Below are 27,901 nucleotides of genomic sequence, written 5' to 3'. Positions count from 1 at the left end.
GTATGTGTGAAAGCTACTAGTAGCCTCCCTAGGTTCGTGTATAGCTTGTCATGCATTGAGAAATGGCATTAAACCCCAAAACAACACACACAGATGAGAAGGTCATGTTGGATAAAGTGGGGATTCATTTTAGCTTGGTGTATAGGAAGGGCTTGTCAGGTACATTGGGGGTACATTATAAGATGGTGCACAGGAAGGGCATGTTGGATATGGTGTTAGAGGTGGGAATACATTATAACATGATGCACAGGAAGAGAATATCAGATACAGTGGGGTACATTATAGCAGGGGTCTCAAATTCAATCATTGCATTCCACATGAAATAACTCCACATACCGCATGCGGCCTGAGGGCCATGTCTTTAAGACCCCTGCATTATAGCATGGAACATAGGAGGAAATATCAGGTAAAATGGGGATACATTATAGCAGGATGCACAGGATGGGCTTTGAGTTCTGAGAATCTCTGATTGTATAATTTGATAGGTTACCAAACTGATCCACTTTGGCTGTCATGTGTGTTTAACATCTGGGCTTAAATATTTAATTTCAACCTAAGATGATCAGAAACTATCAAGAAGTTTCAAGTTTTACAGTGGTTGAATGATGAACAGTTATGGACCCCAATTACTGTGATTTGGTGACTGAGAATTGTATATAATAAAGAAAATATTTCACTTTTGATTTTTTTTATACGAAAATTATAAAATTCATTAATAATACAGTATGCTATTCATTACAGGCAGCTTTTGGAGTATATTATTATTCAACTCATTTGAAAATCCATACCTTGTGAAAACTTGTATGAATTACTCTACTTATTTTCAGATACCAGTACTGTGAAAAAAGTAATTAGGTCCTTAGTTATCACTTACTCCCATATCTGTCTTGTGAAGCAAAACTACCAGTGGCCACTGCCAAGATTACAAGCACCGCTGGATTCCAGCCTGATGGGGAAGGAATTTGAACTCCTGCAGAAGGAGAGGATAAACAATATTGAGACCTTTGTAAGTATACATTATGATATATCTTGACAAAACCTAGTTATCTTTTTACATACCGATTTAGTTGTGCAGACTCATTGCTTCCCATTGCCATATAAAACTTATTTTTTCTTCTTCAAATACATTACTCAATCATAATACCTGAAGGACCACTATATGATCAAGCTAAGAGCACAGCCTTTATCCTCTCATTGTTTAATGTCCAGATGGATGAAGTCGACAACATGCAATCAAGAAGACATATTTCCCTCCTTCCCACATCCTCAGCATCGATACAGGGATAATACAGGAAATCAGCAAAAGGACCCAAGGGCCACTCATAGGACACAAACCCCTGAAAACCATCATACTGAAGCTCTGCCCAGCAAAAGTCACAGTTTTTCACATAACAAAACAGATAAGCTCTGAGTGGGTCCTATCATTCCTTCCACACTTTTTCTTTGTCCCATTGGCAAATGACAGTCTGCGTCTGGTCATTGGCCAAAGCACCCTCAATCCATTTATCCATGCCACTTGGTTCCCACTGGAAACACCATAGCACATTTTGAATGCCACCTATGAGTGAGACTTGACCATCACTGTGGACTTCGATGGCACATACCTTCAGGTCTCTATTCACATGGGTCCCAGGACATTCCTGCGATTTGCCTACAACATTGTATACCAATTGATGGTACTCCCATTAGCGCTTAAAATTAGCGCCAGGGTCTTCACTCATCTGATCATTTGAGTAATGGTACATGTCCAGACCTTTTCTATAGTGGCAGCATCCAGTTACCTGAACAATATCATGCAGCAACATCAGTGAGTTATATCTAACAATACATGATAACCCTTGTTACCAATCTGGACCTGTCTTCAACAAGGAAAAATCCGACCTCATACCATCTCAACGATTTGTTCATCTAGGTATGGAGTTCAATACACAGTCAATATATTTAGTCTCCCTCACGATCGGGCATTGAAATATGACCCATGGTAGTACCTTACTTTTGAGAAAATTCTGTCTGCACAGGAATTCCTTTGCCTCAATGCAACAACAGACATCATGGTCCTAGGTCGCCTTCTTATGCTCCAATTGCAATGTTTCTGAATAAATGGACTCATACAGTTTGCCCACTGGGCTATCCTATCATCATCTGCACCCAATTGAGGCACCATCTGCGGAACTGGGAAATTTGCTCATGGCGGGCATACATCTACTTCTCAAAATTACAGTCTATACCATTATGGAAGGCTGGGGAGCCCACCAACTACCATTCTGTTGGGATGCAAGCAGTGCATGCTCTTCCCAGGAATGACATCTTCATGTCAGTGTCTGTGGAGAGAACCGCCACTGTGAAAGCCTTTTCACCAGTGGCAGGAATATTTGCATGGCCAAGTGAGTTCTCATTCTGTCCAACAACTTTACTGTGTTGACTTACCTCAAACACCAAGAGGAACCCAACCCTACAGTGGTGATTTATATCCAATGATAAGGAGGACCCAAGTTCCCAGACCTTCGTATTATTTTGTGGGACTTTCTGAAGTGGTGTTGTCATCAACAAAGTCGCAGACATGTTCGCCATATCCTTGGATGTCTAATGGACTGACTGACTCTTTGTCAGGGAACAATCAACTAGTACAGAAGGAATGGTCTCTCCATCCCTCTGTTCTCGCTCCGATCTGTACCAGATGGGCCTGTTTGTGACAAGGTGGAATGTCAAACTCCCATCCTTTGTCTCACCCATGCAGGACCAAAAGCATGGGCAGTTGATGCCCTGTCATTGGATTGGACCAACCTGAATGCATACACATTCTCTCCAACACCTGGTTCCAAAAGTGATACACGAAGCAAGGGAATTGGCCTGTTGCCTCATCCTCATTGCATTACTGGATGGGAGGAGTTGTGGATCGATGACCTCGTTAATCTTGCATCAAAAAACCCTGTGAAAAATTCAGGTTTTCATTCATCTACTCCAACAACCATGACAGCAGTTGTTTCATCCCAGCCCTGGCTAATGCTCCTGAATCTCCACCTCTGGATCATATAAAATAGGCCCTCAGACTTAAACAGTTTTCACAACCAGTCATGTAGAGCATCGCTCAGGCACAAGGCTCTCCACATTTTCACACAGTGGAGTTCAGACCAACATATTCTGCCTCTCCAGACATCCATACTGCATATAGCTTTTTTCCTCCTTAGACTCATCAAAGAGAGAAAGTTAGCACAGAGTACAGTCAAAGGTTACCACTCCATAGTCACTGACATCTTTTGTTATCATGAAAGAATGGATACAGAAGAAACCCAGGACCTATCTGACCCACTCACCAACCACTATGCCCAAAGCAGAATCTATCTTGGGTATTAACCTGGCTGAACAAGACACCTTTAGAACCAATTTCAAAGGCATATTTGGTGCTCCTTTCCTCAGAAGACCCGCTTCCTCATGGCATTAGCAAAGACAGGCTGTACTTGCAACATATGTGCTCTACCAGCAGACCCAAATTAATTGCAAGTTCCAACAAGACGGATCAGTCTTACTCATAATAGCATCCTCTTTCATCACCAGAAACTGACCCCCTTCCATGGGAAGCCAAACTTTATCATAAACCTTCTGTCTCATCTGGATACATCAACTCGGCCTTCAGTTGTTACCTTAATAGAGCAGTGCCATTACATTGAGGGAAATCACACCTCTTTCTACCAGTCTTAAAAAAGGAGAGGAGATGCAACAAAATAAACTATCTCATCCTGGAGTAAAGGGGTTGTTTACTCCACATATAGGGAAATAACCCCAGCTGAAATGAACTTATTACACATTTCACAAGGTTTGACAGTTGCCACCAACCAAGCATTAGACAGGAACTGTTCACTAACTGACACTATTTAGGCTGTAGGATGGGTATCAGAGTCCCCATTCTCTAGCTATTATCTCTGAGATCTGTCATCCCAGAGGGCCCTATTCAATCTGGTCGGACCTATATCCGTAGCTCAACATGCTACCCTTCCTGATCGATCTAGAGCTTCTTAAGACGCAATGTCATGACTTAAGCTGGATTTGCACAGGGGTGGGTAGGGTACTTTTTCCTATTGAAGCTGCAGCCCGATAGATGGAGTCCCCTTTCATTTGGGTTACCTAGAACCTGTCTCACATACCTTTGGGGACTGGAGGTGATATCTCCCAGGTTAGGGGATATACCTTCCTCCACCTCTTACTTATTCTCCTAAGGTATTATGATTGGGTAACATTTGAAGAAGAAACCAATTTTACCTAGTACAGTAAAAACTGTTATGAGCAACCTCTGCTACGAGCAACCACCTGTCATTTCCGACCACAATCGCAATGCATGGATCAAATATATAAATACTCTGTCATGAGTGACCACCTGCTGAACACAACCAGTGACCATGATGTCTGGGCAAAATATGCATTTTTCCACTGCTATGAACAACCGCATTGCAAAAACGAGGATAAACTCCACTGATCTTTACTTAATCTACATAACAACGACCACTCATTCCATTCTATTAAAAAAAATGGATGGCTACCAATAACTGATATTTTGTAGGTATGCTTATGGTGTTTCATAGTTTCTATTGTAAACCAGAATGAAGTACATCAGTGTATCCCCCAGGGGTGTAAAACTGAGGGTAAATAAAACCCCTTGGTGTCAGAACTGGGGGACAAAAAAAAAATGTGGTGGTCAAAAATCTACTGACAAATTTTCATCTGACTCATACTTTTTCAGCTTGAAATAGTATATTGCAAATTGCACAACATTCTCTCTCTCTCTCTCTCTCTCTCTCTCTCTCTATACATACAAATAAACTAACAAACAAATGCATTGCCCATTCAAAGAATAATTTTATTAGTTCATTTTTCCTTTAAAATCGTACTCTACTTATTATCTTTTTGAAGCAATATTTTAGACCAACACATTACATACAAGCCAATACAAAAAGCCTAATAAATCCATTTAACCAAATGGCAATTAATTTACTGCCTGTTATAAAATGTGTACTATCATCGATTTTATTGTACTTCGTCCTAGAACAAATTTATCCAAAAATCAAGGAGGCTAATCATTCATCTTGTTTCTAATAAGTTACACTTGAATTTTAAGATCTTTTGTTTATTGCAGCAAAGTTAAAAACCAACAAAATCTGCAATGACCCCCGACTGTGTAACCCATATAAACGCATTTGCTCAATAAGTTTACTGATTTCTTTGTTGTGAAAGAATGTCTTGGGTTATAATGTGTTCTCCAGATATCTTGTGGTGAATGAGGGCAGATTTTTAAAAATTCTTAAATCCTGCCACGAAAGGATTATTCACTTTTGCAGTCTTTGCAATTATGCAATCAGAAGTCACACCAGTAATCCTAATGGATGTGCCATATTCTAGTCAAGGGAATTATTTTCTCCATTTTTCATTAAAGTTATATCCACAGTTACTCTTTTGTGTTCTGCTTCTTTCACTTTCTTCAATAATGATTCTTAGTACATGACATTTTAATCTGGAGATTACTTTCCAATGAAACAAGCATTGAGGTTAAACATAAAGATGATAACATCTTGCAGAGCTCTATGGAAATCACGTGAGAGCTCGTGAGATATGGGGAAGCTACTCCGTCATAACATTACCTATGCTAGTCTGGTTCCTTATTTCATATGTTCCCAGCATTGTACTCTGCTATACGAATAGAGGAGTGCAACATAGGGAGTAAACAAAGCGGGGAACCAGTAAATGCCTATGCTCGAAGTATACGTGATGCCACCCCTCGTCCAATGCATTGGATATTAAATAAATCTGATCACATTATGCAAATCCTTTGTGTCAAAAAAACGCATGGCAACAAAATGTGTGTGTCAGTTTTCTCCAGCATGCTGCCCTGATGCACAAATGTGCATAAAGGGAAACACTGGTACATTTAGATTATTCCCAAGTCTGGTTACCTGCTTCGTATGCTCCATGCATTGTTCTCCACTAGCCTATTTGTTTAGGGGAGAGCAACGCAGGGAGCATACGAAGCAGGGAACCGGAGATTATTCCTGCACTTAGCCGCCTGCTTTCCAGCCTTATCATAGATCTTACGTATGAGTAGGACCCAGCATCCCTATGAACGACTGTATTGTAAGAACATAGACACCCAGCATCCCTATAAACGACTGTATTGTGAGACACCACTGACCTATATGTAATCAGTTGTTACAATGACCACTTGATTAGTAATGATTATTCTAATAGAAAAACAAACAAAAAAGGAAAAACAAAAGAGGATTGTGGCTACCAGTGATGGATGCTACAGTCCATAAACCAGGCTAATGTTCGTCACAAATTGAGATTGTAGTGCCAAAATTGACGTAGTGGTCATGTATATTGTTTGTCTTTAGAGTTAATCTGTATTGCCTGGGGGTGAATAAGGTCATTGTCTATTAAACCCGTGAGAGAGAATCATTTGTGGGATTCGATTGATAATGTTGAAGACTTGTGATGTTTGTTGGGTTTTCCCCCGATTTTAAGTGATTACATCCCAATCACAAAGCTGTCATCTATTCAAGTTGGAGTGACCGAGTTACACACTTTGTTTATAGTTAATCCCTGTAATGTATTCTTTGAATGAAGCCATTGACTTTTGTTTCTGTGTAAATGGTTCTGTTTCTGGATGAGATAATTGTTTCTTTTTATTTCATTAATTGTTAGATATGCAATGCACATGTATAGATTTTTCATATTTTCCCAAAGCCCAGTCAAAACCATCTTTACGTTCAGTATTACAACTGAGCATTAATAATGTTAACACCTAGAACTGTAATAACAATAGACAAACCTCCAACGAAAAGAGACAAATTTTATGGCTGGAGAAAATAATTATTGTAACTGAAAGAAATAAAAAGGAACAGACCACTTGCAAAAAAAGCAGTTTAAACGTCGGTAAAACAAATTTTGGATGTTATAAAGGAAAAAGAGTAAACGAGAAACGATTTCATAACGTAAAATATGTGATCTTTAAATGTAAATGTGATTTCATGTTTAATGATAGAAGTTTATCTTTATTGCTATATAATTTTGTTTTTAGATGAATGCATACAAATTTTAGCAAGAACTATTAACCCTTTACTTCATAGAGCATAGTGACAAAGTGTAGCATGCTATAAATAGAACACCTGTTACCTAGTCGACCCCAAATGCATAGGCCTGCCTGTGAACTGTTAAGCAGTGTAGTGTATGTTACGTTTAACAGCAATTTAACCATTTTACACTTTTGGTACACATCTATTATATGTGGAAAAATTTAAGAGTAAAGTCCGATTGTTATAGCTGTATAATTATTTATCATGGACATTTTTTTTATGTGCTTTAAAATCTTGAGAGAACTTGTTCATCGTCATGTCAGTGAGGCTGTGTGACGAACCGTAGCTGCCATTTCTCATGAGTTTTTCGTCTGTGTCTACATCACTAAGTCATCTGAGTTTGATAACTTATAAAAACTAATTGCTGCCTTTATAAAAACTAATTGCTGCCTACATCAATATCAGAGCCTTTACCTAGGTTATTGAATCTTTCATAGTTGTGATTCTAATCGTGAAAATTTCATAAGTACTGAATGAAATCTGCGACCGCCATTTTGGAGAGTGGAGATTACGACCTAGTTACTTTAAATAGCAGATATCAACCAGTGCATAAACAGTGACCACATGATCTGACGTGATTGTCATTCACAGAAATGAATGTAGTATCTAATAGGGGTTTTTCCCTGAAGGTGGCGCTATGAAAACCGGCTTAAAATGGCTGATGTTTACAGCCGACATCAAAAGGCACTTCCATGCGACTTGAGTAGAAGCGTCAAAAGGCGCTTCCATGTGAATGGTGTAGAAGTGTCCAAAGACGCTTGCATGAGGTAAAAGGTTAATAAAGAATAGAATATGTGTACAGAAGTTGTGGTTATTTTTATTTAAATTGTTCTGAAATTGGACCTTGGAAACAGGTCTTTTTGTACAAACCTGCTATGAGAGACCATCTGTCATGAGAGACCGCATTTTGTTGGCAAAAAGGGCAGTGTCATAACAGGTTCTACTGTAAATACTTACCAAATCATAATACACATACAGCTGTACACACTTTGGCCTCCCTGCAGTTAAATACATGGAGAACATGCTTTTTTCTCCAGTAGTAACTGATGTATTCCTAGACTTAGCCGCCAATTCTTTATACGTAATGGGGAGCTCACTCTGCCTGTCCGCCACATAGGTCAGCAGACAACTTTTAGCTCCCTTTAGCTGAATGTAGTATCTGGGTGGGCTGGATTTGTAAGATAGTAGTAGTTATCCTAAGGTATTGTGATTGGGTAAGTACTGTTGAAGAAACATGATTTACATGGAAAAACTAGTTTCCACAAACTAGGAACACAGACTTTATATATATATATTTTTATGCCACAACTTGACATCCTTTCTCAGACTATTACCCATTGATGGGATGCTTGAATTAGAATTCAGTCTCTTATCCATTGATGGGATGCTTGAATTAGATGTCAGACTATTACCCATTGATGGGAGGCTTGAATTAGAATTCACACTGTTACCCATTGATGAGATGCAATGACCCCACACCCAATCTAAATGTTCAGCTATGAAAAATGGAGTGGGAAAGAGGAAACTCAGATTAGAAAACAGACTGCTATTTGTTTTAAGCCAAATTTGTAGTCCAAATTGTTGAATCTCAAAGCTGAAATGAGAAATTGTTGTTCCTTGTATTACATCTTAAAAAACGATTTGAGCCCCTGTATCAATACAGGTTTGGTGATTGGTTTAATGAATTACAAAAAGACAAGTTGATTTCACAGAAAATTCAGTCCTTGTCTATACAACATATATAATTTTGAAGGTCTTTTGTCAAAATTTAAATCATCCCTTTTGAAAATGTCTTTTAAATGATGATATTTGAATAGATCTTCTTTAGGAGATTAGGTTGTTTGAAAAATTCTGTTTAGGATTTTATTGGCACAGATAAATTCAGCATTAAACTCTTTTTGTTACAAGACAAGATTCTGATTACACCGCTCCCTCGATAACTCGCGCCCGGATAACTCGCGATCCCGCTTATAACACGGTGTCCGTCTTGGCTCCCGATTTTTTCCAGACAAAATGTATTTAAAATATCTTTAAAATATGCTGAACATGAAAAAGATTACGATAAGAATTGATAAATTAAACCTTGATACATTGCTCGTTTTATCATCGAAAATGGTGATTAATGCCAGTAAAAATATAATCCATATTTTGCAATTTGCAAGTTCTAGAGAAGAATTAATTTCAGAGATCTCGAAAACGCTTAATTACGCATATTTGGACGCCAATTTTTGATCTGGGACGCAGAAAATAACTGAAGCGGGAGTCCTCCGTACGCATGTAATAGGTGCGCGGGAAAATTCAAAGATTTGCCGGTCCTGTTTCAGCCACCTGCTTTGTGGGAAAATGTGTTGATCAGTTTGCTGTGCTGATATTTACAATGACAGAATTCAGTGACTGAAAGACTCTTTGATGTACTGTTGCTATTTCATAAGAGTACATTAAAAAAAAAAGAAAAAAGATGCAACAGCTAGGCGGCTAGTTCAAAGGCTTTGACTTGGCGGCCGAGTGAGAAAATATACTGATATTTAGTGATTGAATTCAGAGGCAGAAAGACCCAGTTTTAAAATCCTAGCGAGACCTCTGTTTAAAGATATCATATATTATGTAAGTTTTTAGGATAAATAGTTGTCATTATACTGTAAATAAACAGTCTGGTGAAATAGCGATCAGTGAAAACTTCTGGTAAATGTTAACAGGTGGCAACAGAGAATGAAATAAACACCAATTAAACGACTTCCTGTGTGAAAGTCACGTTCTAATCCTTTAATTCCGTTTCAGTGTAAACATTATAATCACAACATAGTCTGTTCATTGAAAACATGAAAAGAGTCAATCGACCGTCACATCGAAACCCATGGTACTTCTTGAGAACCTAATTACATGTACATGCCGGCTTTGTTTTGATCAACAACTTGGGGAAGTGTTTGTTGCATTAAAAAAACTAAATCGATTACAAGAGACCTCGGGTGCAGGATTAAGGGTCTTGGAGCTGCCTTTGACGTAAAGCAAAACAGTAACAGAGACAACGACGACGATAGTGACTTCGAATGTTTCAGTGAAACTGATGTCATTAATGCCGAGGCTGTTTGGGAGAAATTAGTACAGACTCATGGTCCTGAGATGGGCGTTTCTTTTGATGGAGGAGTGGATTTGTGCTGACAATGATTGCCCTACAGCCGAATACATGTCAGATGAAACTATAATTATTTCTATAGCGAACAAATTTGCAGCAGAAGACGATTCTAACTGGAGTAACACAAGTGTTGTAAGTGATGCAGACACAGATGTTGCACCCCCACCCCTCTGTACAGGAAGCAAATATTTTGATATTGCCATAAGGTGGCTGGAGACCCAAAATGTTGACTACGTAAAGCTCAGAGAAATCTGAGGGATTTTGCTCGGCGGCAGAGAAACCAAGGAGTAACACACACACAAAAAATTAACTGATTTTTTCAAAAAGTGAATTGATATTTGTCAAGCGTGGCACAAACGGCAAGTATTAACTTGTTCTAATTTACGTTGTTTTAAATTTGTAGACCAATTAAATATGTCAGTACTGATTAACTCTTGTTTCTTTTTGTTTTCCATTTTACTTCTATCGCATTCAATTCTATCTATCTATCGTTCGATCGACACTGTTTCTCGAAAAGAGTCGATCTTTTGTGTATAAAAAACTTCTAATTTGGCTCAAACAATAAAACTAGAATGTATACAATTCAGCATAAAACTTAGTGACGTAGTACACAATGTGTGAAGTGGTACACATGTTCAGCGAACGGAAACCACGTGGAATAATGTTTTCGATGATCGCCTCAATATACTGTAATTTATCCTGAAATTTTTAATGTTGTCCTATGAGAAAATAATAAAGTACACCGTTATGAAGAGATATTTATTAACAGTTAATCTCAGAACGATTATAAAGTGAGTATTCAACAGTATAATCTGCCTACCCCCCCCCCTTATTTTTCCGTTATGTCGTCAATCACTTTATTGGTTTTGGGCTTATTTTATAGGTCCCTCGATAACTCGCCCCTCGCTTATAGTGCGGTCGATGTTTCTGGACCCCGATGTGCGTGAGTTATCGAGGGAGTGGTGTATTTGCATTTTTTTATATAAACTGTAATAGAAAATGTTACTTTCTATGAGATGCATATATATATTGCTATAGAATTCTTTAGAATTAAAGGTTTTAAAGGAAACAAAACATAATTTATGTTCATTATGTTGTTCCCACTTAGCAGCATAATGCAGCAAAATAAAGTCAGAGTTTTTATTCTGCACATTGAAATGACTTTACATGCCACTTTATAGGAATATAATCAAACTTGGTTCATGTGATACATTTTGTGGTTTTATACATGATCATCTTTTCTGACTTCGATGTTTTTGGAGAGCCTTGAAAGAGAAATATTTTTAGATGTAGAAAGTATATGGTTTCTAATCTAAAATGTTCTTTAATTCCATTTGGTAATGGTCATATGTGAACCTCTAAAAAAGTAATTTCATCCTGGAAAACCCCAGGAAATGACCTGGAAATTTATCTTTAGAAAAGCGTGGGAACCATGTAGAATTCAGACTATTACCTATCGATGAGATGCTTGAATTAGAATTCATCCTATTACCCATTGGGTGACACTCTACAGTTTCGTATTTTGCATAGGTTAGGATTTTTAAAAAAAAAAGAATTTCCCCGCTTTCCTCACTGGTTATACTGGCTATTTAAAAAAGACCTTGTATATTTTAGGTATAATTCAAAGAACCTTTAATTCCCTTTATTTTGGTGTATGATTGATGGATGTACTATGGGTTATAGAGTATACAGCTTGGCCTTACTTCAGATGTGTACCTTTCAAAAGAAGTGTTAGCTCTACTTGGTTATTTTCACTTCCTGAACTTCAGAGGTAAATTGTATAAAAAAGAGCCAATAACTTTTTTTTTACATTTTATATATTTGGTAATTCATTCATTGCACTTTCAGAAGCTGGTATTGTCTAGTCTGGCAAAATTCATTTTCCCTATTTCAATAGCTGCTATGTATAGTGTACTTTAGGCTAATTCAGGCTGATTTTTTAACACAAGGGAGCAGTCATTTTAGTTAGCATTGTGCTTAAATCATATAAAATTTCCAAAAGTACAATATCCAAAAGAAATATCCACATTACATTAATGTAGCATAGAGGTATGCCAACATTCTCTCCATTGTGCATGTTTTAAATACGAACTACTTGACCTTACATACGTCACTTTCTCAAAAGTAACATATTAACTGGTGAGCGCCCCCTTGATGGGATGCTTGAATTAGAATTCAGACTCTTACCCATTGTTGGGATTCTTGAATTAGAATTCAGACTATGACACATTGATGGGATGCTTGAATTAGAATTCACACTGTTACCCATTGATGGGATGCTTGAATTAGAATTCACACTGTTACCCATTGATGGGATGCTTGAATTAGAATTCACACTGTTACCCATTGATGGGATGCTTGAATTAGTGTTCAGACTATTACCCATTGATGGGATGCTTGAATTAGAAATCAGACTATTACCCATTGATGGGATGCTTGAATTAGAATTCAGACTATTACCCATTGATGGGATGCTTGAATTAGAATTCAGACTATTGCCCATTGATGGGATGCTTGAATTAGAATTCAGACTATTATCCATTGATGGGATGCTTGAATTAGAATTCAGACTATTACCCATTGATGGGATGCTTGAATTAAAATTCACACTGTTACCCATTGATGGGATGCTTGAATTAGAATTCAGACTATTACCCATTGATGGGATGCTTGAATTAGAATTCACACTGTTGCCCATTGATGATATGCTTGAATTAGAATTCAGGCTATTACCCATTGATGGGATGCTTGAATTAGAATTCAGACTATTACCCATTGATGGGATGCTTGAATTAGAATTCAGACTATTGCCCATTGATGGGATGCTTGAATTAGAATTCAGGCTATTACCCATTGATGGGATGCTTGAATTAGATGTCAGTCTACTACCCATTGATGGGATGCTTGAATTAGAATTCAGACTATTACCCATTGATGGGATTCTTGAATTAGAATTCAGTCTATTATCCATTGATGGGATGCTTGAATTAGAATTCACACTGTTACCCATTGATGGGATGCTTGAATTAGAATTCAGACTATTACCCATTGATGGGATTCTTGAATTAGAATAAGGCATCTAGCGAATCAATAAATATTTATTCAGTCTGATTAAAATGAGTTCCCCAAAATTCTAATATTCTTTGATCTTAAAGTGTTGTAAGGCATGAAATGTTAGTTATTGGATTTTTTATTAGATACAGTATTCAACTTTTTGAGACATTATTCTGCATGCTAGAGTGTAAAAAGAAAAGAATCTAACAAAATAAGGACAAAAGTCATGTTGTACTGCACATTTTTGCACGCATTGGGTCGAGTAATATACATGTATGTCTCAAGATGAAGTCAGTTACATAGAAAAATACCAATGTAGAAAATACTACTTGACATACTATCACTATGTCTTTCAAATGATTGTATTGTGAGGAAGAATTTAGAAGAAAAAATTTCTGCTGTTTAGGATTACTAATTAAATTCACTAAACACAGCAAACCTGTCTTCCTTAATAGAACTGGTTAAGATTACTAGTTCATTCACTAAACACATTATAACCTGTCTTCCATAGTTGGACTGGTTAAGATTACAAGCTCTTTCACTAAACACACTAAAACCTGTCTTCCTTAGTAGAGAGGTTAAGATTACTACCTCATTCACTAAACACATTAAAACACGTCTTCCCTGGTAGAGTGATTAATATTACTAGCTCATTCACTAAACACACTAAAACTGTCTTCCTTAGTCGGACTGGTTAAGATTATTAGCTCATTCACTAAACACACTAAAACCTGTTTTCCATAATAGGACTGGTTAAGATTACTAGCTCATTCATTAAACAAAGTGAACCTGTTCCCTAGTAGAACTGGTCGAGATTACTAGCTCATTCCTAACACACTAAAACCTGTCTTCCTTAGCAGAGTGGTTATGATTACTAGTTCATTCACTAAATACTAAAACATGTCTTTCTTAGTAGGACTGGTTAAGATTACTAGCTCATTCACTAAATATGTAAATTTTGACTTACTTAGTAGACTGGTTAAGATTGGTGATTAATTTTTCTAAATACAGTAAAACATGTCTTCCTTAGTAGACAGTAGCTGCAGTGGCTCATTTGTCAAAACCAAAATGATAAGGTTTCAGATCCAATCATTGGATCAGCCCAGATTGGTTACCATGGTGTGTCTCAGTGAAGTACTCCAGTTGCCACAACATTAAATAGCTTGTATGTGTTGCTGTGCCTTAAAACTGCCAGCCAATTCCTATTAGACCTCTCCACATAAAGGAGACTTAAAGACAAGAACTAAATGCTGCTTAGCCCTTTTCCTTTATTTACTTTTAAATTACATAGTTAATCGATATATGTTAAGGGCATCATTCCATAAGAGATAACATTATGTAGTTCCTTGAGTGTATTTTATTGACAGATTTAATTGTAATTTATAATATTTCTTCAGCATTCGCATGCAGATCACAAAAAAACACATGATGTAGTGAAAAAAATGAAAGGAAGAATAATTTTAGAATTTTTGTATATAGAATTTGACTAGTAGCAAGGAATCTGTAGTGGGTTAACTTGATGTATTATACTTCGGACTGATATTGACACATGCAGTAAGTAATAGGCATTGCCAGTTTACATGCCAGTAAGATCAACTTTTTATCATGTAGTTACAAAAGCTAAATATAATTTATTATGAAATACTTATTTGCAGGAAGTCAATGAGGAGGACCCCACAGAACTCAGAATAAGTTTCTTCAATGAAGATTCTCAGAATCAAGTCCGCTGGATCATATCCATGGCAACCCTGGATGGTGTTCAGTCATTGGTCAGTGCAATAAAGGACCCCTGGGAAGAGGAGTTTGGTGTATCCTTGGATGTTACTGAGGTCACCTTCCAGGAAGATTAAATTTAGTACAAGGGTCATAACTTGGAAACAGCTGAGATCCCCTACCAGTAACCATGCAAACTCAAAACTCATTTCTTGTTAGATGTATAGTGTATACGAAAATCCATGTATCTATGCTATTATCTTTGCAAACTTCAAAAGAAGTTCAAAACACAGCTGCTCGGATCATACTTAGAGTACCACGATCAGAGCACACCTCCCCGCTGCTCTGTACCCTACACTGGCTATCCATTTGATCCAGAATCAAACACAAAATTTGTTCTCTGTGCTACATTTCACTGTTGGACTCTAGTCCAACATACCTATCCGACCTCACCCATGTGTACACACCAGCAAGATACTTACCTCTTCTGACAATCGTATACTCATTATTCCCATTATGAAAACAAAGTCATATGGACAGCGTTCTTTTGCGTACCAGGGCCCAGCAACGTGGAATGAATTGGCCACTGAACTTAGACACAAAGACACAGTGATCCCATTCAAGAGTGCTCTCAAAACTCACTTATTTTGACTGTAAGAACAAACTTAAAGACCTAATAATGTTTCCTACCTTAAATATTCTCAGCATGTTTTTTTATGTTTTCTAACTTCATGTTGTTAGTTTTTGTAATCATATCATTATATGTTTTTTATCTTATAGGTGTTGTCAAATGTTGTAAAGCGCTTAGAACTTCTAAAGATTAGGTGCTATACAAAGTCCTCATTATTATTATTATTATTATACATGTGTACACAATTTTAAATGGAATGAGTTTACTTGATATTAGATTTCTTAATATAAGGTTTCACATTTGGGACTGTTACATACATACATACATACATACACACACACACACACGCACACACACACACACACACACATTAGTTCCATAAATAGGTAGTTGTAAAGTACCATTAGCTTCCACACCTTCTTAATGATACCTCAGAAAGTTAACTCAATTATATATCTACATTTTGCCTTTTATTCATATTTTGATGTTGTTATATATCTTATGAATTACCAATATGATCCTAAAGCCTGACACAATCCCTTTTTCAGGAACTTGTTGCTTGAAGTGTAGATGTCAGCTTCACATCCCTCATTTGTTCATGGGCCATTTGTGTAGCTGAATAGTGACTTTGGAACAGAACCATTTATGTTGGTGGGGTGGAGCAGTTTGATGATAAAGTCAAGTTTGCTACTCCCTGTTTTGACTATGCATTAATAGAAAAAAAATAATTTACATGAATTAAAACTTGAATAGGAAATATTTCATTTTTCTTTCCATTGTCTATTTGAAAGCAACAAACTATTTTTTTAAATTCCTCTCATATTCTTGAGATTGAATGTCTATTCTCAAATTTGATTTAGACAAACTAGTTGTGATTTAGACAAGGAACTAGACCATTGACTTAAGCCCAAAGGGATTTTCACTTCTGTTGCAATGTAAATTTCAGAAATAAGACTTGTTGGACATGCCTGGCATATATGACACATTTCAGAGGCCTGATATGTGAATGTGTGCTCTATCTCTTTGTACTTCTCCTTACTGTATTTGTAAGCCTTAAATAACACCTGAGCATAAGTTACTTTAATATTGCATAAATAAAGCTTTAATGTTGTACACATATGTTACATGCATGATGTATTGAAAAAATATCAAGAGCATCCTAGCATATAAGAAGCCTCATAAAACCTTTATTAATCACTCTCTCAAGCAATGAAATGTAACCACACATTACACTTGACAACAGAGTTGACAGTGTCATCAACTACCCATTTCATTTTGCATTCTTTATAACTAATAAACAAATTTGATTTGTTATATCTTGTATCTGTTTTTATGATGCATATTAGAGACAAATTCTGTCATAATTAGAGAGCAGAAAGAATACTACTTATTGGTGTGGTATGAAGAAAACCCACTCAAATAGGAATTCTTACATAATTAGGCATATTTCAAGTTACTGGACACCTGCAATGTTTGGCATCATCTGCACTCTGACTTTAGAACAGGATGTTTTTTATTTTTATAAAACACTTTTCTAGGTAATTCATAAATAATTTTGTAATTTTGTAAAAATAAGAATAAGGATCACAGTCAGTTTGGCTTTTTGGAGCATTTAGGTGAATGCTTGGGCTCAAAATTCATTTTGGGGGTTCTGGCATACCACAGAACTGGTCTAAACATATCATTCCAATTTTCTGAAAAACTACTACAACTACATAGGATGACAACAACAAGAGCTAAGTTAATTTGGAGCAGATAAATGTATGTCAGATTAAAGAAAGAAGTTTAATTTATACCAGACCATATATGCATAAAATCCTGTACATTTTTGACGTTTTTGCAAGTCATTGTGGGTTATTTTCGGCAAGGTATTATGAGTATGACTGATGTTAGATTTCTTCTTGGAAACGTTTTGATTGTTTTTTGGGAAGAATTTGTAACAGTATAACATTGTACCACTTTTACCCACAATGCCTTGGAGAAAATTGTCCATAGTAACCTCCTCAAATGGCCAGTTTGCCCATGAATTTCCATGTCTACTGTTGTCTGCTATAATTTATACTTCTAACTGAAACATTCCTTTACTTGCTCAAAATAAATGAACTATCATGAGCTATGTCAAGGTTTTTAATTATCATTTTTATTTGGCAAAGAATTATTTCAGAATACTGGCAGGGTATACCAGTTAGGGCATATTGAAAATTGACTTTAATAGAAGTGTCTTTAAGTGATAATTTAATTCATATGGTATTATTTAACATTGTTTCGTTTTTGTTTTTACTACAGGTAGCTTGATTCAGTTAACAATAATATGATTGGTTTATCATTGTGGTCATAGTTACACATGACACCACTTCAACCCGATGTGACAGTTATGACTTTGATTAGAAACCATGACCACTGCTTTAACTCATTAAGCAATACATAGTGAGTCAGTATGGATTAATAAATTCATTGGCATTGTGCAACAAAACAAGCCATACCAGTAGGTATTGTTGTAATAAATCTCTTTGCTTTATAAACAACTAAGCAATAGTAGATGATAAACAGTGATTGTGGGTGCTCAATTTTTTTAAATCCAAGTGGCTGCCTTTCACTTCCAGAAAATAACTGTCAAAGAAATCGCACAAATTATATTATTAACATTTAATAACACTGACTGCTGTATTGCTAATTGCCTGTTATTTACCTTTTATAGGCCTTTCATATTGATTAAACTAACCAGCATACATGTATTTCATCTGTCAATACCAACATTTTTCTGTTGTAAATATCTTCAGAATCATAATATTTCTAAATCTTTTTGTTTAATTTGTTTTCATATCTTATTAATGCTGAAATAAAGCTAGCATGCATTTGTAAGGTACTGTAGATTTTGATCATCACTGATTAGCCAGGGTTAAACATGAGATTGACAGATTACTAATACATGTATGACAGATTACTAATACATTTATGACAGATTACTAATACATGTATGACAGATTGCTAATACATGTATGGGGATCCAGAGTGGATGAGTGGTTTAAAGCGCTCTCTGTTACAGATCACTACCATCTCACCTCTGTCTGCATGTGTTCGAGTCTCGGATTTGGCCAATGTTGGTATGTGAGAAAGCTTTCCAGTAGCTTCTTATGGGTCGGTCGTTCTTTCTGGGGTTTTCTTGGTTCTTCCTCCACCATTAATACTGGCCACCATGTATAACCTATCTGTGCTGAAAAATGGCGTTAAACCCTACAACAACAACAACAACAACTAATACATGCATGAATGATTACTAATGTATGACATTACTAATACATGTATGATAGATTACAAATGTATGACAGATTACTGATACATGTATGACAGATTACTAATACATGTATGACAGATTACTAATACATGTATGACAGATTACTTGGAAAATACACCTATGATCATGGCTCTAATGCATACATTTTCTGGTGGATGGACAGGAATCAAATAGAAATCAAGTAATACCTGCTTTTCATTCATTATACTACCTGTCAGGTTGTTAAAAAAACCTTGTTTGACTTCATGATAGCACACATGTGAGCTATGTGGCATCATTTGGCATGTAATCTCGAGTTAGGTGATCTGTAATAACAATATATGCCAGTAGTTGAAAAAAAACACCTGGAAAATTTTCTGTTCTCTTGAAATATGTATAATTTATAATTTGTTAAATATTATGAATTTATTCAATAATGAAGATTATCAATGATCTTAGATTCAGAGCTTTTTTAGATATGTTTGCCAGTACACAAATGCTGAATCCGGTATATAATTTTAAAAAAATATCTTCTATTACAGAATTAATTCAGAATTATGTCACCTTATACAGTTATTGTATACAATATTTGGTCATAAGTTATAAAGCTAAATTTAACATTAATAAAATATAACACTGAAATATTGTTTTTTTTTAAATAAGTACTATTACAGAATTAATTTTGAATTATATCTCCTTGTACAATTATTGTACAAAGTTATCATTATTGTCATAATTTTTTTAATTGAATTTAAAATAAAAACTAATAACATAATCGTAATATTGCAATTCATTTAAATTTGCATGTAACATGAGAAACAATTATAGCTGTTGAAATTTATATAAATTTGCATGTATCTCTAGAAACAAGTATAGCTGTTGAAATTCATACAAGTATACCTTTTGAAATTCATATAAATTTGCATGTAACACTAGAAGCAAGTATAGCTATTGAAATTAATATTAATTTGCATGTAACACTAGAAGCAAGTAATAAGCAAAGATTTATCAAATACATTTTTGTTGTCCTTACATATCAAAAGAGAAAGGGGGAAAGATGAGCTGCATTATTTTTCTCTACATCACATGTGACAGACAACTGTCTCACATGTTGGCACAATGTGATACTAGACTGGTCAGAATACCATTTACACAAGTAAAGATACAAATATGCTGCTGACTGTTGTAACCAGCCTACTTGACCAGTTGGATTGCCTGGGTGCTTGGACTTGCTATACATATATATTTAGGGTCAGCATCAAAATGATCCATACTGCAATTGTACCTCAACTAACTGAACATTCCTGTTTTTTTTCCTGACTTTGATCAGTAGTTGTAAAATGAAAGGGTTTGTCCCATTAGGAACAAACCTATTCTTCCAGCATTTTCCTGATTTCAAAGTAGTGTGGGAATCCTTTGTATATTGCAAGGGATGGTTACTTTTTCAAGAACTTAATGCAGTATTATGCATTTACAATATATGCAAACTGTATATGCAGAGTATGGTGTATGGACAATATGTCTGTCATGGTATGTCTGGATCTTTGGATGATTGGACAGTCAAAAAAAGAATATCTTACTGTATTTCATTTAAATACGCTGTATATAGCTGGTGCCTCATGAAGTGTAACAATGTTGATATTTAATATCCTTCTTATCATGTTGGAAATGCACCTGTCCTCAACATCATTTTGATGCCCAACCATGAGTAGTTGGGGTCATATACTGATACACTTGTATGTACTTCACACCTAGGGTATGTTTTGTGTCTAGAGGTCATTTCAGGCTCTGTGATGGGGCATCTGTGTTTGATGAAGATATTTGATTATAGTAATTATTTCATTCATATGCTAATTCTTGCATTATATTGGTTATATTATCTGACCGCATGTAACTTTTGAGCATTTGTTAACTGTTGAACTTGGTGCATCCTATTGCAGAGTCCACAATTTCTTTTAAATTTTCAAGTGAGCAGTTGTGTTCATCACCTCATGAATGGTTGGAAAGTTACATTCATTATTTCTATGTACATTTTTCTGTATTACATTTTTTCAAGTCCACATTTGTGGTGAGCCAGACATATCATAGACTTTTCTACCGTTGTCAGCATGAACAATAGTTTGTTACAATTTTGGCTAAGCTTTATTATTTGCATGGATATCCTGAACCTTATGGCATACCTGGCATAAATTATTGAAGCTAAGACAATTTGACATTGAAGTTAAGGTCACAATCTTAAAAAAAAGTGCTTTAAGGTTCTGGTTAAAGTTTTTCAATTTATATTTCCTAAACCACTGGGATGGATTTTCTTCGTACTTGGGATATTAAGGAGCTAAGACGATTCATTATGTGACATGCACACTTCTTTGATCTTGATGTCAAGATCATTGTCTGAAAATAGGCATTAACATTTTGGTAAAGGCTTTTTCATTGGCTTATATTTCCTAAACCCCTTGATGAATTTGTGTCATACTTTGCATGAATCGTTATGAAGCTAATTCATTCCTGTTGTATGCTTACTGAATCTTTTGACCTTGACATCAAGGTCACATTTTAGAGCAGTGCTTAGATCATAGGCTGGACATACAGTTGTTGGCCTTGTTATTGAAATGAAATTGTTTTAGCTTCTTGTGCTCTTTGGTAAAATAAAAGCTGTTACAACCATAATTAAATTACTGCCATAACCATGTGGCATCTGTGTGCTTTTCTGTAATGACCATACAGTGTATTTTCTGCAATGACTATACAGTGTATTTTCTGTAATGACCATGCAGTGTATTTTCTGTAATGACCATGCAGTGTATTTTCTGCAATGGCTATACAGTGTATTTTCTGGTAGTCTGATCTTTATCATGATTGGAATTAATTGGAAATCAGGTTCAATGTACAACTAACTGCATTTAAGAGTAAATAAATTAATATTTATTTTCTCTTTTATTATTGACACCACATTATTGGGAAGTGAGATATAACAGTCAGTATGTTGTTGTTGGCCCCGAGTGGCCGAGTGGTCTAAAGCGCTCTCCATTACGGATCAGTGCCATCTCACCTCTGTCTGCGTGGGTTTGAGTCTAGGATTCGGCTAATGTGGGTATGTGAGAAAGCTTGCCAGTAGCTTCTCATGGGTTGGTGGTTCTTCCCAGGGTTTTCTTGGTTCTTCCGCCACCATTAATACTGGCCGCTATACATAGCCTATTGTGTGCTGAAAAAATGGCGTTAAACCCCACAACAACAACAACAATTGTTGACCCCATATTATTGGGAAGTGAGATCTAACAGTCAGTCTGTTATTGTTGACCCCATATTATTGGGAAGTGAGACCCAAGTCACTTTCTTAGTTGTAGTGTCATCTTCATTATTTTGTGTTTGTGGCAGCAGTGCATGTACTGTCAGATGGTTTTATAGGAAAGTTGCTTAGTAAATGTTAACATATTACAGTATAGATGTTAACATATTTCAGTATAAATCACATAAATAATATAACCTTTATCTGATGTAGTTTTTATCCCCATTGTTGATACTGACTGTGTTGGTGCATCTAAAGGAGTGGTACATTACTGTTGTTACTGTGTATGTTGATGCATCTCAAGGAGTGGTACATTACTGTTGATAATGTAAATATTGATGTATCTCATCGAGTGGTAAATTGTTGTTGATACTGTGTTATGTTGATGCATGTCAAGAAGTAGTACATTGCTGTTGATACTGTGTATGTTGATGCATCTTGGAGTGGTACATTGCTGTTGATACTGTGTATGTTGATGCATCTTGGAGTGGTACATTGCTGTTGATACTGTGTATGTTGATGCAACTCAAGGAGTGGTATATTGCTGTTGATAATGTGTGTTGATGCAACTCAAAGAGTGGTACATTGGTGTTGATACTGTTTATGCTGATGCATCTCAAAGAATGGTACATTGCTGTTGATAGTGTGTATGTTGGTGCATTTCACGGAGTGGTACATTGCTGTTGATACTGTCCATGTTGTTGCAACTCAAAGAGTGGTACATTGCTGTTGATACTGTGTGTGTTGATGTATCTCATGGAGTCAAAGAATGGTACATAGCTGTTGATACTGTGTATGTTGATTCATCTCAAAGAATGGTACATTGCTGTTGATAGTGTGTATGTTGGTGCATTTCACGGAGTGGTACATTGCTGTTGATACTGTCCATGTTGATGCCACTCAAAGAATGGTACATAGCTGTTGATACTGTGTATGTTGATTCATCTCAAAGAGTGGTACATTGTTGTTGATACTGTGTGTTGATGTATCTCATTGAGTGGTACAAGATGTTGATACTGTGTATGTTGATGTATCTCAGTGAGTGGTACATATCTGTTGATACTATGCATGTTGGTGCATCTCAAGGAGTGGTATATTGTACTTGTTGATATATTGTACTTGTTGACATCTCAAGGAGTGGTACATTGTTGTTGTTACTGTGTGTATTGATGCATCATAAGGAGTGGTACATTGCTGTTAATACTGTGTTTATTGATGCATCACATTTTTTGTATGTGTAGTTTTGAAAGAAATTAGCATCAGTACTGTTGTTAATTTATTATAGTTTTGTTGCATTTAAATTGGACAATTGTCCTTTGGCTCGCTTTGGAATGTTACAAGATGCTCTTTTGTCATCTTTCTTGTTACATTGTAGACTATCACATTCTGATATTAAAAGTATATATGTTTGAAAAGAAAGTTATTGATGTATTCTAGACATATCATATCTGTTCATGTTTGTGTGTTTGAGAGAAAGAGAGAGATGTATATCATTTTGTTTATGTAAGAGAAGTATTTTTATTATCCCAACAACTTGTATATTTAATATCTAGGCAAAAGCATTATATAGCTGTTAGATTTTGCTTTGCCATATGCTTTTTATTTGCCTGTTTTGTTATGGCATTGTCCATCTGTCTGTTATAACTTTGTTATTGTTGGAGAGGTTTAAATGAAACTTTGTCTATATATATATATATATATATATATATATATATATATATATATATATATATATATATATATATAATAACTAGGCAGTGCCACAAACCACCACCCCCACCCACCCCCACCTCAAGGTCAAATTCACTTCAAGGGAAAGGTAATTCTTTGACTTACAACATTGTTTTGAGCATGTTTAAACCAATAAATATGTTTTTAGTGATGTTTGAACCAGTTATATATCATGTATTGTCAGTCTGTTGCATATTATAGCAACACTCCTTTCTTCAAAGTCAAGGCTATTGCAAGGCAGAATATAATTTTTTTGACTTGTACTTTTGTCCAGTGTATGTGATCAGCTGAAAATATTTTAATGAAACATCAGCAGAGTATATATCATAAGTAGATGGTGTATCATGTACCCTAGCCAGTGTGTCAGCAAGGGAAAATGTCATTCTGTGACTTGTATCCTTGTCCAGATTATACCTTTTGAATGACTGAAGATATTTAATTAAACATTGGTTTGGTGTTTAATGGCATAGCAGCAACACATGTAGGTCATTTGGTACTGAAGCAAATGGAGTAAAGTACCTTGCCCATGGACACACCACAGTAACTGACCGAGGTTGGTTATATTTGAAACCCCAGCCTTGGTCATGAAATTAAACTTTCCAGTTATATATTACCTATAGGTTTTATGTCACATAGCCACACCCCTGCCAAAAAGTAGTATATTAGTATGATTTATATCCTTGTACAGAGACTAACTTTTGAACCACATGATATATGTTAATGACACTTTGACCAGTTATCTTAATGAAATGGAATGTCACTTGACCAAGCTCAGGGTCACAGGAATAAAAAAATATAAATCTTGAGCTTTATGGGTCAAACATTTGAACCAATCCCAAATATTTTAATGAAACTTTGGATATTATTTGTCTTGACAATGCCTTGTGTTTACAAGTCATTCCCATTCATCAAGGTCAAGGCCACAAAAAGAGATACTGTAAGTCAGTGGCCTCTTTCCTTGTTGTGGCTGTAACGTTTTAACCCCAGCAAAGACTTTAATGAAATTATACACAGATATGACAATGGTCATGTCCCCATCTCAAATGTCAAGGTCATTATTAGGGGAAAATAGCCTTATTTTCAAAAGATAATGCATACAATGCTGATAAAAATGACTAACAATCACTTAGTTTCTGAAGTAGTAAACTTATTTTATTGACATGTTGTAAATATTGTTTTTGAGTAGATTTAACATGATACATAGATAACCTTGGTGAATTGAAATATCTCCACTTTTGTAAAATCAGTTCTTATTCTGCACCTTAAAATGACAACATTATTACATTATGATGTCATCAATTTGACATCACTTGTTACCTATGTGTATCCTAGAAGTATCTAAGAAATTGAACATAAAATTTCATGGTTGTTACTCATTTGCCCTAATGAAGAACCAAAAGACTATACATTTTTAACATTGTCCTAATGAAGAACCAAAAGACTATACAGTGTTAACATTGCCCTACTGAAGAACCAAAAAACTAAACAATTTTAACAATCTCATTTATCTGTTACGTGTTTAGGCTCGAATAAACAGTAATACAGAAAGAGTGAAAACAGCAGCAGGGGGGGCGAATCCGACATTTTGTCCAATCGTTATTTTGCTTAATTATTACTTTCTGCACTCAGCGGATCCGGTGTAGTCAGCGCTGGTAAAAAAAAAACGACGTCGGTCCATCATACACGACGGTGACGTCATTTGGTTTAATTAATCTTTCTGCGAGCCGATCCCAGTGTCGTCAGCGTCCGGTAAAAAAGCGCGACGACCGCGTTGATGTCATTGCCCCCCCCCCCCGCTGCTAAGAAGTTATTTACAATTTAACCGAATATTTGGTCAAGTCCGATACGATATCGTGTCCGAGGATCATGTAAATTTATCGTTACGAATCCATGTGGGGTCGACTGAGCATGACTAAAAAAGTTTCGAAAAGTATTAAAGTCCATGTCACCGCCGCACCATGTCTGCCAAATATTTCGTAGCGTGTGTGTATCAACGCCGTTGAATACAGCAAGAATATTACAGTTATCTCTGATTACTTTTGGAATCTGAGTGTATCGTTGAGTGACATATATCACGTCAGTGTTTTTATGCCTGCCTCTGGAAAATATCCTAGCTGGGTTTTTTTGATTGTCTAACATAACATCATCGTACACGATTAGATTGTTAACGTCGCCATCAATATCATCGATACCTGGTGCATCATTGATATCTGTAATAAACTCAATAACATTTTTTTTAGCGATCGCTGATGCATTCTCGTTGAAATCTTTCAACACCTCGTAGCATCGTTGATCATCTACGCTAGGAGCAACCAAATACAACTTATCCCACTTCATCCATCTCATTATTAAATTGAGTAACAATTGCGTCTTGCCGGATCCAGATGGTCCGATGATAATCATCCGGATCGAGTTTGGTAACATTGCAACATGCTTAACTGGTTCTCTTGTTTTAGTCGCCGAAAAATCAATTATATTCATATCTCTATACATAAATTATGGATCTATATTGTGTAAAGTGTAGAGTGCGTACTGGCACAAATGATATGACAACCGCTACAACAAGAAATAACAGATCGGCGCTTACTGGCAAGTGTGTACAATGCGGTACAAAGAAATTTAGATTTATTTCTATTAAACCCGGGGATGTTTTAAAAAAAAGCGAGGAGGTGACATCGCAGCCAAGTTATCAAAACTCCCCAGAACCCCGTGGGCAAAGTATCCAGGAGAAAAACACCTCCCAGGATATAGCTACTGTGGCCCCGGAACACGATTAGATATTAGACTCGATGATCAAAATCAGCCCAAACCCGGTGAATACCCAATAAATGCTATCGATAAGGCGTGTCATGCTCATGATGTTGCTTACAAAAGTAGCGATCTGCAACAGCGTCATATCGCGGACGTAAAATTAATTCACGCGTTAAATGCTATTCCTGATAAATCCGTCAAAGAAAAATTGGCCTCATGGTTGGTAAAATCGGCTATGAAAGGTAAATTAATGGTGGGCGCTGGTAATTAATAACAACATGGAATCCATCTATTATTCTCCGAGAGGATACTGGAAGGGGAAGGCCGCAATTGGTAAGCCTGCAAGCGCTGCAAAAGTAACAAAGGCCACAGCGGCTAATTGGTTATCCAAACAGGCTATATGGCAAATTTATCTACCACCGCCTAAACAAATCAACTTCTCGCGCTTTGATGTCAGCGTACCTAATGAAGTTCATCAGGCTGATATACTATTTTTGCCGCATGACAACGGTTACAAATACGCGCTAACTGTAGTTGATGTTGCGAGTCGATACAAACAAGCGGAGCCGTTAAAAACAAAGTCAGCAACTGAAGTAGCCGCTGCGTTTAAAAGAATTTATCGAAGAGGTCCTCTGCGCTGGCCAAATCTATTACAAGTTGATCCCGGTAGTGAATTTCGCGGCGCTGTTTTATCAACGCTGAAACATCATAGCGTCGCGATACGACGAGGTCATACTGCGCTACATCGTGATCAGGCAATTGTTGAACGATTCAATCGGACTCTTGCTGAACGGTTATTTGGATATCAGTACGCGAAGGAATTCATCCAAGAAAAACTATCTCGTGAATGGGTCAAAAGGTTGCCAGGCGTAATTGCCGCGTTAAATAACGAGATTACCCGAGCAATCAACATGAAGCCCAGCGACGCGATTAAATACGAGTATATACCCGGAAGATCAAAAATAAATAGCGTTTCCAAGCCGATTCTTGGCGATGTCACTGTTAGATATCTATATGAACCAGGAGAGCTTGAAGGCGGTAAAAAAAAGAGCTACTGATCCTATTTGGAGTGTTACCACACATAACATATCAACGATAACACGATCAACTGGTAGACCACCGATCTATAGACTGGATTCAACTGCTCCTCAGCGCGGATTTACACGCGAGCAACTACAAGTGATACCTAACGATACTCAATTACCCC

General features: G+C 36.3%; 1 protein-coding gene across 1 annotated transcript in view; it reads left to right on the top strand.

Moving 5' to 3' along the window:
- The window catches only part of LOC149791896 (uncharacterized), a 198,587-nt gene extending 173,485 nt beyond the window's left edge, over nt 1–25,102 (top strand). The window contains exons 22-23 of the mRNA XM_089969492.1: nt 828–1,006; nt 14,964–25,102. Of these exons, the coding sequence (XP_089825618.1) occupies nt 828–1,006; nt 14,964–15,158 (374 nt within the window). The 3' untranslated portion in view covers nt 15,159–25,102. The remainder of the gene's footprint in view (nt 1–827; nt 1,007–14,963) is intronic.
- Nucleotides 25,103–27,901: the final 2,799 nt, after the last annotated feature.

This window comes from Sinohyriopsis cumingii, chromosome 9 (genome assembly GCF_028554795.1).
Source record: "Sinohyriopsis cumingii isolate HCF-2022 chromosome 9, ASM2855479v2, whole genome shotgun sequence".
In the NCBI taxonomy this organism is placed as follows: Eukaryota; Metazoa; Mollusca; class Bivalvia; order Unionida; family Unionidae; genus Sinohyriopsis; species Sinohyriopsis cumingii.
The sequence above is the reverse complement of the archived record's forward strand: the minus strand, read 5'-3'. Positions and strand labels throughout refer to the sequence as shown.